Source organism: Taeniopygia guttata, chromosome 5 (genome assembly GCF_048771995.1).
Source record: "Taeniopygia guttata chromosome 5, bTaeGut7.mat, whole genome shotgun sequence".
NCBI classification, from domain to species: Eukaryota; Metazoa; Chordata; class Aves; order Passeriformes; family Estrildidae; genus Taeniopygia; species Taeniopygia guttata.
Window position 1 is genome coordinate 34,050,302 of NC_133030.1, and position 15,320 is coordinate 34,065,621.

Sequence of the window (15,320 nt, forward strand, 5' to 3'; positions counted from 1 at the left end):
ATAAATTTATATTTTAAAAAATGTTCTTAGTGTGTGAAATGTAGCTGGCAAGTATTTTTATGTGTGCCTCTTAGTTTGAATGCATGATGCTGATCTGTTTTTTGTCTTAGCTGACGGTTATTATATCCTAATGGGTGCAACTCTGCACTAATGATCCTTGTGTATATAAATTCTTCTTCTTGTGAGCAGACACCATAGGCAACATAAAAATGTTTGCCTCAATTTCCCTGCAAAAAAGGATCTCAGAAACCAGACTTGGCCAAGTAACAGATTTTTTAAAGGTAGAGGAACCCAATAAAATTACCAGCTTTTCACAGCATGAGTCTACTTCCTTCTGACATATTGTGAGGTGTAGGTGAAATATTCTAACTGAATTGACAGTGTAAGGAAGACAGCTAACTAGAAAGCAAGATGAAAGTAAAAACCACCGATGATGATTGATATTGTAATATCTATTAATTGTTTTGGAGCCTCTTTTGTGGATTTATGATACTTCATCTATATTACTTACACTTACGTAAGTTGGATATAATGAGATTTAATGCAGTAAAGTATCATGGTTAAATTCACTGTATCAGGAAGAGCTTTTTGGAAAGCATACCAAGGTTTGTATTAATCTTAATGAAGTTAATATACATATGATTAAAAGTGGGGTTTGTTTTTCATAGAAAAGTCAAAAAGCTTTTGTTACTTTAAGTGAAAATCAAAATAATTACTTTTTTTGATCTAATGCAGTGGGTCTTTTTAAGCTGCCCCCATTCAAGCTAATTTACACAAAATACTGTGAATGTATTTGCACATGCCATATTTTAATAAGAAGAATATTAGGACATCTGTGAAATTGGAGACTTCTTCCAGCTTTTCAAAATCAATGCTTTTTTTCAAAAAAAGTGGGCCAATCTTCATAAATGTGCATGTTTTCATTTTTGTCTTCTGCTCCAGATGTGCATGGCATTCAGTTTAATCAGTTCTAATTGAAAAAAAAAAAAGGGCTAAGACACTAAAATGTATAAAGATTAAATAAAGGAGGTTATGTAGATTTTGGCAGTAAATCTGACTTACTGAGAATGTGTCTCTACATATACTGACATCCTAAGATGGCTTGATGGACAGCTTGATTTTTAACTGCAATTATCTGTCTATGCATTCACTGCTAATAATAGCAGTACAGTATACATATACAACAGCAGTACATATACAATTACATGCTCTCTCCAAGAGAGAAAATAACTCATGTCAATATCTAATTGATTATTATTAATTCTATTAAAAGTGTGGTTTAGCAGATTATATTTCATTAGTTTTATTACAAACACTTTTTATCATGTAGCTTCAAAACAATGCTGATTTGTTAGGTCTGATGTTGAGCATAGAAACGTGGATAGCATAATAGAGCATTAAAAACCACTTTGTGACTCTGGGGCCATTTTGGTGACAAATATCTGGCTAAAATATTCAGCTAGGTGTGTAACATTTGATATTCTTATTACAGTGGGTTTTTATCCAACTACTTCCTGTCATCATAATAGATCTGTACATAAAAATTTGACTATCAATTAGATGCTTTGCATTTCTAGTACAAGTTTAAATTTCCTCCAATAAGTTGCTTTTTCTAGATATCTCTGGACAAGTAAATTTCTCCTTGTAAGCAAATCTCAGAATATGCTAAAATAGGATAAAAGTTAAGTTTCTGAACTCAGTATGCATGTTGTTAATCTTAACAATTAAATATATTGGACTGTGAAGCCAGTTTTCCAAGAGATTTTCCATCTCCTAGGTTCTTTTGAAATTTTATGAGATGATGCAGAAGATAGTGCAACTCTTGGAACTGTCTTGCAGGAGATAAGAGAGAATCTCATAAATTCGAATCCTGAGGAGTTTTTTTAAAACAAAGATTTTTGTCAATGTCAGTGGTTCAGGCTTTACATTTTGTTGCAGTCCTGAGGGATTTGAATCTTTCCAGTAAGACAAAAATGGTTGGAAATGTTGCTTTTTTCATTTATACTGTCTTCTGTGTAATTCTTTACTTCTAACTTAGGTGTAATGTCAACAGATGGAATAATAATTGACAGGCAGAATTTTAAAGCATTCTAAATGTCATTGGACCTTTTAATAAAATTAATTAGCCTGCCACAGAAAATTTACTAGCCTGCTGGTTAATTTCACAATGTAAAATCATGGGGTAGGTGGTAGAGCAGGCGAAAGCTTATTACTTTTAAATAATTATTTAAAGATGTGTGCCATGCCCCTTTCAAACATGCATTTGTAATGCAGCAAGAGCTTTTAAAATCCTCTAAGTTCATAAGCAGTCAAGGATCATTTGAGGAAATATAATGCAGTTGAATTAAAAGTTATCACATAGTAGCTAATAACGTCTCACTGGTTATGTGCTTGATTCTTTCAGGATTAATGTTCTCAGTAATATATAAGCATAAGTCATGAGTTAAAAAATTGTGCCTAGTCCCCTTATGAATTTTGAAGAAAAGCTAGTTTTAGAAAATTTAAACATCCAGAGTTACTTCCATTCCACTGTGCATCTCTCAGCTTACTGGAATTTAACATCAGAGTGTGCTAGAAAGCAACATGAAGCAATCCCATTTAGTTTTCAGAAGAGTTCCAGCACCAATTTTCCAACACCAAGAGTTTCCAATATCAATACCAATAGCCTAAATTGTATGGGATTTGCGAATGTTGGAAACACCTATGTCATATATTCCAAATGCAGTAATATTTGGAACTAAGATAGGAAACATTTTGAGAGTTCTCAGTTTTAGTTATGAAGCATAATTAATCACTGAAGAGTGTACTGCATGTGTGTCTGTGTGGTGTTGGATAGGATTTATCTGTAAATTGTCATGTGGACAGTTTTCTATTGGATAAAGCTAACTTAAATGTGAACTTGTAGAAGATAACTTAAAAACTGTAGCACGGTCTTTTCTGCTTGCAAATTTATAGCTTGCAAACTTTGAAAGTTTGTCTGCTTATCTGCTTACCAAGATTTCTAGCTCCTAGACAAGCATAGCTCACTGGTTTCCTGTGCACACAGGGAAACCTTAATACCCTCACTCTCAATTCCTTCCTATCCAGCCTTCTAAGCTAACATGAAATCTGTTCTGTTTGTTGTCTGGTATCAGTTGTTCTCATGTTCTCCTGCCTGGCCAGCTACACAATCAACTGGCTGCTTGACTGGTCACATCTTTGGCTGCTGATTATATTGGAGAGAAAAAGTAGAACTCTACTCTCCTGAGACAGAGTTTATAGTTCTTGCAGAAGTGCTGTGATTTGACATCAGAACAAAAATGAAATGCTGGGAAAAAAAAAAATTAACTGGAAACATATATGTCCTGTATCTAGGTTAGAACCCTGTGGTACGTTTTTCAGGAAAAAGAACTGAAGTCTTGATTTACGTTTTCCAGTGTCTAATTTGTGTTTGTATTCTATACAGCTATATTGTGTGTTGATGACTCTGTAGTAGATCTGGAGACACTGGAAGCCCTATATGAAAATGTAAGTAAAGGTGGGGTAAAAATGTGGTTTATCACCGAAGTATTTTGGATACAGACTTCAGGCTGCTCAGGGAGCTAGTGAGTTCCCTGAGAAAATGCTTATGAAGGTTCTGGGGTCCATCAGTGCAGATTATTTTTCAAAATACAACTTTATGAAGGGCAGGCATAGGAGCAGGCTATTCTGAAATTTAAGAGTTCAAGAAGCTGAAGAAGAAGGTTGTCCTGTCTGAGCTGGGATTTTTTTTTTGGAGCCAAGGCAAAAACGAATGTGTAGGCCCAGTGGAGGCAAGGTCAGCTGCTGTAGGAGAAATACAGAGATGCTACTTGCCACTCTAGGGAAAAAATTTGCGCAGCCAAAGCTCAGTTGGATTTGAAGCTGAACAGAACTATGGGGGGGGACAATAAAAAGAGTTTTTTTAAAATATGTTAATGGCAAAAGGCAGTATAAAAATAATATCAGCTGGTTGCAGGATGAGGATGGCCACTTCACAAACAGAGACATAGACAAAGAGATGTCTAATGCTTTCTTCGCCTCTGTCTTCAACACCGAAGATGGGCTGAAGGGCTCCCAGTGCCCTGAGCTGGATGACCACGACTGTGAGATTGATCAGCTCCCAGTCAATTCTGAACTTGTGGGATGTGCTGCTCCAGCTGGATCCCTATACCTGGTGGAATTCATCCTATAATTCAGGATTATATACCTATGGGGCCTGGTGGAATTCATCCAAGAATATTCAAAGAGCTGGGTCATGTCATTATAAGGCCTTTTCTTGATGATTTTTGAAGACTCTTGGGAATCTGGAGAGGTCCCAGTCAACTGGAAGTGTTTGGACAATGCTCTCATGCACATGGTGTGATTCTTGACGTGTCCTGTGCATGCCGAGGAGTTGTACTCAACAATCCCTTTCAGCTCAACATCTTTGATGATTCTATGGCCAAAGGAAGCCAGCTGATGTAATCTTTTTGGATTTCAGTAAAGATTCTGATGCTATCTCCCACAATATCCTCTTGGATAAAATGTCCATCAGACACAATTGGATAAACACATCATGTGGTGGGTGAACAATTGATTCATGGGTTAGGTGTAAAGAGTTATAATGAATGGGGTAAGGCATCAGACTGATGACCTGTCACTAGTGACATTCTGCAGGGCTCTATCCTAAGCCCTTTGCTGTTCAACATCTTCATTAACAACTTGGATGCAGGACTGGAATGTGTATTGGTATAGGTAAGTTTGATGATGATCCTAAATTGGGAGGAGCCATTGACTCCCTTGAAGGCAGAGAGGCCCTGACAAATCAGAGGGTTGTGCAATTACTGCATGAAGTTTAAAAGAAAGCAAGTGACAGATTCTGCACCTGGAATGGTGCGACTCTGGGGAGTGAAACACTGGAGAGAAAGGGGCATGGGGGTCCTGGTCAATGGCCAGCAGAACAGAGTCAGCAGTGCCCTGGCAGCCAGGAGGACCACCTGTGTCCTGGGGTGCATCAGGCACAGCATCACAGCCAGGCAAGGGAGGGGATTGTCCTGCTGTGCTTTGTTCTGGGGCTGCCTCACCTCCAGGGCAGTTCTGAGAGCCACAGCATAACAAAGTTACTAAGTGTTAGAGAGCATCCAGAGGAGGGATAGGAAGATGGGGAGGGATCTAGAGGGGAAGTCATATGGGGAGCAGCTGAGGTCACTTGGCCTGTCAACCTGGAGGAGAGTGAGGGAAGACTTGATGGCTGCCTGCAGCTTCTTCACAAGGGGAAGAGGGGAAGAGCTTCTATTTGCGGTGACAGTCATAGGAGCTGAGGGAATGGCCTGAAGTTATGTCAGGGGACATTTAGGTGAGGTATTAGGAAAAGGTTCTTCACCCTGAGTGTATTTGGGCACTGGAACAGGCTCCCTAGAGAAGTGGTCACAGAATCAGCTTGAGAGAGTTCAAGAAGATATTTGGAAAATACTCTTGGGCACATGGTGGGACTCTTGGGGATGGTCCTGTGTGATAAATGGCATATAAGGCACTGAAGGAATTTATCATAGATATTTAAGCATGACTCTTTTGCATAGTCTAAATGTTTCTAAGTGAAAAAAACATAATTGTTGCCTGCTAAAAACAGGCAAAGTAGTAATTTATTAATTTCTTATTCATTAGTAACTAATTAGTTTATATTAATTCACTCAGAGAGCACAAAAGGATGAACTGGAGAAAATCAAGCAATATTATCAGACTTCAAAAGTGGAGGAACTGAAGCTTCTGGATAAACCAGAACAGTAAGATTATTTTTTTAATAGTTTGTAATTATATAATGTAGTCCTTTGATTATATGTTGAAAGCAGTTTTGATACATAATTCTTGGTAATTATAAGCTTTTCTAAAATTATAAGCTTTGTGTATTTCAAGGCATGATGAAAAATTTGCCATTATCACAAAACTTTTTTCAGACATGACAGAGTCATGTCAAAGTCACATCAACTTTGACCACCACAACTGATAAAATACATAGCCTTGAATCAGTAGGGATTTTTGTTCCCATTCTCACATTTGTAAAAGGCTTACCCTTTATTTAGAGCATTTATTACTAAATTAACATTACATAAAGCAGGGAAAGATTGATTTTGGTTGTTAATTATTTGAAAAAGCTGCATGAACAGAGGGTTTGAGTTGATCCTGTGGCCAAAGACACCTTGTACACTGGTTAATTTCACTGAAGATTTAAAAGACTGAAGCCACAGTTTTTCTCCTGCCATTGTTGTGGCCGGTGACAGCTGTTAGGATGAAAAACTTAAGTGTTGCTCCCTGTGTTCTAATTCAGCTTAGACAGATGTGAAAGAATCCTCAAGAATTTATGAACAGAACAATAATCCTGAATTTTATATTTGTGTAGGCATTTGATTTCAGATGTTGGCCTGCCAGTGTTTTTTGTCTTCTGCTACTTCACTGCTTTTTTCTTTTGTACTCTTATCCTCTTCATTTCTTCCTTCCCAGAGGCTTATGTGTCATCTGGTTTCCTTTTCCATCTTCTCTGTTCTTGTCTTTTCTGCTGTCTCTGGTGTAAGAAAAGGGTAGGGGGAGGAAGAATTGAAATAGAGATGGTATATGATTCATTAATGTCAGAATTACTATATTTTCCTATCTTTTTTTCCCATTAAAATGTTAGTGCTGAAGAACAGATTATTTTTTTTCTTTTCTCCTTACATAAGACAGCTAGACACTCATTTATGACTGCACACTAAGGAGTAGGCTAATATTAGGAGATAAGACTATTATCTTACTCTTGATGAAGAGAGGCTATTGTTTTTTAGTAGGTCTGAAGAAGACAAATATCTGTAAAGTTTATATACTGGCTTACTTTTGCATCCTATATCCATGGCTTTCATTGCCTTGGCTTGGGGCATAAGGATACATTGTGTGCCTAGCTGATGTTTTCCAGAGCTTGAATCCTTGGCAGTCTGTTCTCTGTATGTCCAAGTTAAATTAATATGAATGCATTTTGTCTTCTGGAGAATACGAATCTTGTAGAGCTCTAGAGTTGTAGGAGGTTGTCTTTTTTTGTAGCTTATAGTGAAGAGAGGTTAATCTTAATTAAATACAAAGTTGGGTTTTTACTATCATTGTTCCATAAATAAGAACTGTAAATGAAGCAGTTAATGCCTGGTGGTTCAGAGTGAAATAGTACTATCAAAGACAAAAGCTAATTTTTTATCAATTATTACTCAGTGTTCTTTCTGCAAATTTTAAGTGTCCCATTTTTTACCCTATAATTAAACTACATAGGTTAAGAAAACTAGCTTTTTAAATGGTAGCTTGAGGGGCAAACAATTTGCTTTATGCACTTCTGTAAATTTTGTTGGACCTTCAAAATAATGTGCTTTCTGAAAACGCAGTAGATCGTGTGCCCCTGGCTTTGTTGTGTCAGTCAGCCTCTAAGTCAACCTAACTGCAGAACTGGAGATTTGTTGGAGCTATGCTTTACTTATTAGCCCCATAAAAGGTTAAAGACAGACAAGTGCTAAATTTGTATGTGTGATTAAAAATATCTGCTGTGGGGCATAAGCCTTGTGTATTGTCTTTAATGAGGATCAGAACAAAAGTGTAAATGAAATAATTTATCAAATGATTGCACGTACTAACAGTAGTCATTCATATAGTGAAACCTTTGATTTGAATTCACTGAAGTCTAAAGGGAACTCTTATGTGCTTGGATTACCAGACAAATAAAAAACTTCAGTGGTATCACTGACATTTTTCTGCACACGTGATTTTTATTTGTCTTGCTTGTATGTTAAATTTGGCACAAACTGGAAGTATGACAGCAACATATATAACAATACCCCTCCTAAATTATGCTTCGTGATAATAGCTGTTAAAATGCTAATATTAATTGCCATTATAAAGACTTATATGCAAAATTTGCCACAGTTTGGGGCTTTGCTAGCAGGATATAGATGCTATAGTTAGTTTCCAAGACACCCCATTTAGTTATAGTATATTGTCTGTGTAGGCTTCTCCACTGTGAAATAAGTACTAATAAAGGAAATAGTAACAAAATATGGTACTGGTTTGAATGGAGTTTGATTTGGGAAGCAGAGAGTGATTTATAATCCCTGTCCTAGTAATGCCACTTGCTTCTCTTTGAAGACTGCTCTGCCTGGACTTCAGTTTAAACCCTTCTGTTGTACTTAGAAGCTTGCAGGATTAGATACACCTTTTTCCCAAAAAATTGCTTCAAAATTTTATATTCTTCAAATGCTGATAAATGTGATCTAAAATTAGTTTACCTTCTTAGAATCAGCCTTCCTTGTCCATCTTCTGCAAGAATGCTCTCTTACACTAACACCATAACAATATGTCTGGCTTGAAAATTCTCTCTAGTCCTTAACTACAAGATTCTGGTAGGCTAAAGGAGTTTTCAAGTGCATTTTTTATTTACAGTTTCTGAAAGAGAGGAGTACAATGTACTTCATGGAGATGTACAGCATATTTGCTATGTTTATTTTAGGCCATCAGAATTATAGTGATGAGAAACCCATCCAGCCACATCGTCATTATTTTAAGTCAAAATCATCATTTTCTCAGAGTAAAATTGAAATAAGAATGGTTCTTTCTCTTCTGAAGTTTTGTCCTTCTGAATTGGTGGTTTTTCTGTGACAGCCATAGTTTCATGCTATGACTTTTTGATTAGTTGCTACATTTGTAGTCACAAAAGATTCCTTTTTGTGAAAGATTTCAGTTATAAGTGTTCTATCTGGATATTTACTTTGGATACCCTAAATTCCAGAATCTGGAGCCATCTTTTTACACTGATGCTCTTTTAGCACAATGACATTGTATTCAATGGTCAGCCATGTGGGAAATAGTTCTCTTTTCACAGGAAGGCAAGAATATGTCATTTGACTTTTTAAATTTAAACTTTTTAATTGTATGTATGTTAGAACTTTAATGAAGCAGTTTGGTTTTTCTTTCCTTTGTTTCTCTCACACAAAGTGCAAAATGCCCTCTTTTTTTTTTTTCCTGGCAATACCATTCATTCCCAATAGGAAGCATTTTTATTAATACCAGCTTGGCATTTCTTTTTTACCACTTCTTAAGTCTAAAAGCCAAGCTTGGCCTCCCTGATCCTTCTCTCACAATACGTTTTTTCATCAGGCGAGAAAGAAAAAGAAACAAAGAAATGGTATCCCAATTAAAACATAGTATTTCACACCAGCCACAGGTGAATTCTGCTGATTTTTTTTAAACAGTCAGTATGTACTCAGCAAAGCCTAGCATGCATGAGAAATGTATAAAGCAGATTTAAACATACTGGTATTATTTATTGTGAAAAATAAGTTATTTGGAAAAATTTGGTATATTGGCTTTAATAATTTAAGAAGAATTCAAGATAATAAATTGAATACTGAATTTCCTAAATTTCCTATAATGCAGTGAGGTAGAAAAAATCTTTATGGCATTGCATTAAGGGGAATTGAAGGATATCTGTAGACAGGAGATTAGAATAATAATGCTAAAGTGATATTGGAGCAAAAGACAAGCTTGCTTCTGGATTTGAAGAAAGCTTATGTATCTCTGAAATCTTGAATTCAAAACCTAAGAGCAAATTATTGTTGTTATATACTATTATTATAATAAATGCTAGAGCTTCTTGTATTATTAGCCAAGCTCTTCTATTTTAAATTGATGAAAAGGGAGGAATTACTCATGCCTTTGGGATGCTTTCATTTTTTGAGGTCTGAACTATGGTTGTTGAATATGCCTCCATTTATTTTAACCAAAACTTAACAGACAAAAAGCTACATCAGAGTCATGAGGAATATATACCTGTGAGGACAGATATAGAGCAGATGAAGACTTAGTAACTTTGCTGAACAGTGACTGAAGGCAGATATGCTCTCAAAGTATTTTAGAGCTAAATACACAACTAGGTGTATTCCCATAAAACATGCTGCTATATGATTAAAAGTGTGGTGCAAATTAGAAAAAGAAAATTGATGCTAAGAATCAGAAGAAAGCTGGTGGCAGAAACCTTATATTATGAAATAAATTTGGAGGAATATATTGAGTTCTGTATTTCTGAGCACATTTTTAAGGGAAACAAGACTGCATAAGTTGGTATTTAGGTAGTGCTATGTAGATTTTCCCTTTTTTTTTTTTTTTCCAATGGATGATTTAAGTTTGACAGTCTTCTGTTTATTACTGTGCTATGATAGTTAATGGGTTGATATGATAATGATTAATGTCTTGCCTTTTTCTTGACATTAATAGGATTTTTAATGCATTCTTAGCATAAAGAATATAATAATTATAAATTCTGACAGATTTGATTGGAATAGGATAGAGTGCATGTATATTTCATGATACTGCAGACTTTGATCCATTATGTACCCCACGAGAAGAATTATAAAGATTCATTAATAGTCCTTTTTTCCCCGCAGATTTCTGTATGAGCTGTCTCAAATCCCCAACTTTGCAGAGCGAGCTCAGTGTATTATCTTCCAGTCGGTTTTCTCTGAAGGGATCACATCAGTGCACCGCAAAGTAGATATTGTGACTCGTGTTTCCAAGGTAAATCCTAGTGAAAGCTAAATTAAAATTTAAATATATTTTAGAATATTTATGCTTCTTTTATACCATAAGTGAGGAACCTGGATCTTACTTACTGGCTTTTTAGGAAATAAAACTGTAGTAAATATTTAACTGCTTAAAAGAACAAAAGGAAGAGGGAAGCAGGAAGGTTAATTGTGTGTGATGCCCCATGGACTACATAGGTATTTATTTGTATTTAAATGGTAGATTTTTACTACTTTCCATATTAAGTTAGATAATGGATAATCTCCATTAAGTAGGAATTAAATATAAGACAAGCATAGTACAGGGCCTTGCAAACTGCCTTTTATTTGTATACCACTGTTACTGCCAATAGATGCTTGTCATGTTCATTATCTTATTACTTTCCCTTGGCATCTCTTAATTTCTGGTAACCCTGATACAGCATAATTTTTAGTATGGGACAAAGCTCTACCTGATATTTCCACACTATGAAAGACTAAGGACAAGGTTTTAAAATAAAACAAATAAATTATGAAAAGTAGAACAAGGTGAAAATTATGAGAGAAATTAAATAGTGGCCTAAAGGTCTAACATCCTAACCAGAAAAGTAGTAATTTTTTTTTTCTAATGTGAAGATTATTTTTTTATTAGCTTTGCTTTCACAGAGTACACTTGCTCTACCCCTTTGGATTTCTTTGCAATAGAAATAGTTGCTTGTGTTTTTCCTTTCAAAAGAAGGTATAAATAAAGAATCAATGCTGTATGAGATAGGGAAAGCTGTATTGCTTCCAGTTCACTTATAAGGAGTTGGCATTGAAACTGATTTATCCAGTGTATAAGGCTACATAGTTAAGAATTATGCCTGTGGCCTCAGATTGTCAACTGACAGATGTCTTTATATGTAGCTGACAATAATTTAATAGTTCTACACTGTGTTTCTAGAACTGTTTTATATTCTGAGGCATGTAATCAATTAGTCCTTGGCTCTCTTATATCTGGATTAAGTATGGATCCAGGAATGTGAATTTTCAGATCCATGAGAAGCAGACTGAATGACAGGCTGAGTCTAACCTGGTGGCAGCAAAAATAGCACATCTCCATTTGACTGTGCATGATGCAAACTCATGATAAAGCACCTCCTTGTCTGTAAGATTTTTGAAGTCTTCTGAGAACATTTAGAAATCTTCCGTTAATCTTTTTGTCATTGACATAGTATTTGATGCCATATAATTTGCTTAGTGTAGATTACATTAAACATATTATCTTACAGAGATAAAGTCTAAAAATAGTTTTGATTATTGCACCAGGTTCAGCTTTCCTTAGCTACCAAGGTAAAAACAGGCAAGAAAAAAACTTTAGCAAAAATAAAATGAAATTAATATTTTTTATTAGCAATTAAAAATTTTAAGTCAACCAAATTTACAGACCAGTATCCATTTTCCAGGCATTGCTGAGCATGAAAAGTGTAAAGGAAATTTTAGGCTTGATTCTGGCTTTTGGAAATTATATGAACGGAGGGAATAGGACCCGAGGTCAAGCTGATGGGTTTGGTTTGGAAATACTCCCCAAACTAAAGGATGTCAAAAGCAGAGTAAGTACTAATGTTTGGTTAAAGGTAATTTTTCTGAAGTGATTTTTTTTTTATTGTTCCTTAATCTGTGAGAAGTTAATCTTTTATTTCTTACTATTCTTGCTTGAAAAAGCAAGGTGCTTTATACAGTTTTCATTCTTTTTTTCTCTTAGCTTTTCACCTCCTTCTCTGGCACATGTATATGTTTCCTGAAGATCTAATTTCTCCTGTTCAGTACTACTAGGATAATTACCTTATCTGAGAACTTCTGTGTGTCTCTTTTATTAGCAGGAACTTAATAACAGTCGGGTAGAGAGAAGTGAGAGACCACAGACTGCTCAAGTCTTCTTCAGTAAATGTCCCCATTCTTTTTTCATGCTCTTAAATGAAGGCTTCTATGTGTAAATAAAAACTCTTTAAAAATCAGATTTAAAAACAAAATATTGGTAATTGTTCATCATAGTATATACACTAACAAATTATGTATAAGGATCAAAGAGATGTCACACCCAACAAGATACTTTCAGTCTTTTTTTAAATTGTCAGTTAAATGGATGTAGGACATGAAGTTTGAGTGGCATGCATGAGAAAATGCTTATAGATGGCAGTAAATTGTTTTGTAAAAAATTGAGAAGCACTAGCAGGTTTTTGATTAGTCATGCTAGGATCAAAGGCTGAAAGGCTAGACACCATCTGAGATGAGAATACTTTGTTTCTTATTTCAGTAGGGCAGAGCAGGAGGTGTTAAGTAATGTAGGCGATGGAAATACTGCTCGAAGTCATTCTTTGCCAAAACATACCTAGACACCACATGGATGTAGGAAGCAGCAAAGAATAGGAGATAGTTTTCTGCTGATGTTGTATAGACTTAGATTTTTTTTCCTCACACTCTTTCTGCTTTTCTTATGCAAAGTGCTTTATTGACTACAAGAGATGTAGATTTTAAGCTTTTGTTCCCTATTATGCTTCATGTACACAGGAATGCATTTGTGAGACAGCCAATGTCAGCAAAACAGTTTATCTATGGAGCATTTTGTTTTACTTGTTTTACTTTTATCATCATTAAAGAAGTATAGAAATACATTTAATGAATTGTTCAGTGTTTTAATGGAAGCTTCTTCCAAAGGATTTGAGTCCTTTGTCTCATAAAGACATTGAGGTGCTGGAGCATGTCCAAAGATCAGCAAAACTGGTAAAGAGTCTGGAGCACAAGTCTTACAAGGAGCAGCTGAGGAAGCTGGAGTAGTTTAGCACGGAGGAAAGGAGGCTCAGGTGAAACCTTATCACTCTCTACAGCTCCCTGAAAGGAGGTGTAACCAGGTGGGATGAACCAAGAGGATAAAAGGAACAGCCTCAAGTTCTTTCAAGGGAAGTTTAGCTTGGATATTAGGAAAAATTTCTTCACTGAAAGGGTTATAAGGCTGCCCAGAGAGGTAGAGGAATAAACGACCCTGGAGGTGGCCCTTAGGAATATAGTTTAAGTGAAAGACTTGGAAGTGCTGGATTTTCAGTTGAACTCAATGATCTTAAAGGTATTTTCCAACTGAAATGATTCCATGATTCTAATTCTTACTTTTATCTTCTCTGTGATGGTTCCAAATAACCACTTTTTTCCCAATGCTACTGCATGGACAAGACACAGTACAAACAGCAGCTTAACTAGAAGCAGGCCAAGTTTCCCATTACTCAGGCATTAGTTGGCTGGCTAGCTGCCTTGAAGAAAAATGTAAATCTCAGCTTTGCCTGACTTTTCTCAATAGAACTGCTAGCTTTGGTGTTACTCTTTTGTCTACTTATGAACTTCATAGATTTTAATAATCTCTGGGACTTTCCAATGTGGCTGAATTAGCTTGTTCCAAAATTATGCATTATGAAAAGGAGTAACTGATATAAAATTTAACTATGTAAGACTTTTTCCTTAAATTATTTACAGTTTACTGGTAGACAGAATAATTTAGCCACTGCTGAATACCTCTTATTTTACATAAAAGTAATTTATCGTCAGATGAGCTTAGAAAATTACTTTTTATAGAGATTCTTTGACCTGCCAGTAATGGCTTCTAATACTCTTAAACATGCAGGGTGGCTTTTTCTGCATGACAGCAGTGACTTACTTAGTTAAGAATTTTTCTGGTGTATGATACTAATAAAATATAATTTGCTGCAGACTCTCATATAGACAAGGCAGCTCTGTAGAGGAAGTCAGACATTGTTCACATACAAATGTTTGTTCTGATACCTGTCAATATAAAATATGGAAACACATCCAAAAAACTTCAAAGGCATTCCAGATATAATTCCCTTTATCATAGTTCTTTTATATTGCTGAATGTAATGTATAACTTTTCTTTAGTTCATCTGGCCCATTCTGACCCAATGACATGTAACAAAATAAAATACTGTTTACAGTTGTGTGCAGGAACATTCCATACAGTGAGAATTAAAATCCATATTTATATGGTAACAGGGCATGAAATATACTTTTTGGTTGAATGCTATCTGATTTCATATTTAGAATAAAATATGTAAAGTATCTATGCCTTTTTCAGATCTTCCTTATAGATTATTGAGGATATAGGAATCAAGAAATTCTGTTCACATTAATGTATCTGAGGTGACTGTAATCTTTATTTGATAGTATGTTTAAGAGTAGTATTATTGAATAATATTGTTATTTGAGTTGATGTTATTTTTCTATAATTCCTCCTATTGTTACGTTAAAAGCTTCTCCCCTGTATTCTTCTCTACATGTACTTTTGCCTGGTATTTAAAAACAAAATAAACTCTGAATCTAGTAGTGGTATGATGAAGTTGATGTTGTAAAAGATGAAATTTTTTTGGTCAGCAATCCTAAGACTAAAAAGTACTGTGAATCCTATTTCTCACAGCAATATAAAATAATAATTCATTTAATTTTAAATAGAGTACATTTTCGCACATTGAATGTTAATCACACATTTTGAATTTTTCCTAGGATAATGGTATTAATCTTGTGGATTATGTCGTCATATATTACCTACGCCATTGTGATAAGGTAAAGGATTTGCTCTATCAGCCTCCCCAAAACTGTGTTTCTTTAAGAGGTGGTAAAAGGGTTTGTAACAACTTTATAGAAATCTGAACATAGTACCTGTGATGGGAAAATAACATTTCTTTTTCTTTCTTATAAAATCCTTTTTTTTTTTTTTTTTTTTTTGCTTTCTTTAATAGT

General features: G+C 35.2%; 1 protein-coding gene across 8 annotated transcripts in view; it reads left to right on the forward strand.

Annotated features, from left to right (window-relative positions):
• Window positions 1-15,320, forward strand: part of FMN1 (formin 1) — a 172,622-nt gene that overhangs the window by 105,145 nt on the left and 52,157 nt on the right. For all 8 annotated transcript variants that reach the window (XM_030274542.4, XM_030274539.4, XM_041716679.2 and 5 more), the window contains 5 exons: window positions 3,446-3,507; window positions 5,674-5,762; window positions 10,425-10,554; window positions 11,984-12,130; window positions 15,084-15,143. In XM_030274542.4, coding sequence (XP_030130402.4) covers window positions 3,446-3,507; window positions 5,674-5,762; window positions 10,425-10,554; window positions 11,984-12,130; window positions 15,084-15,143 — 488 coding nt within the window. The remainder of the gene's footprint in view (window positions 1-3,445; window positions 3,508-5,673; window positions 5,763-10,424; window positions 10,555-11,983; window positions 12,131-15,083; window positions 15,144-15,320) is intronic.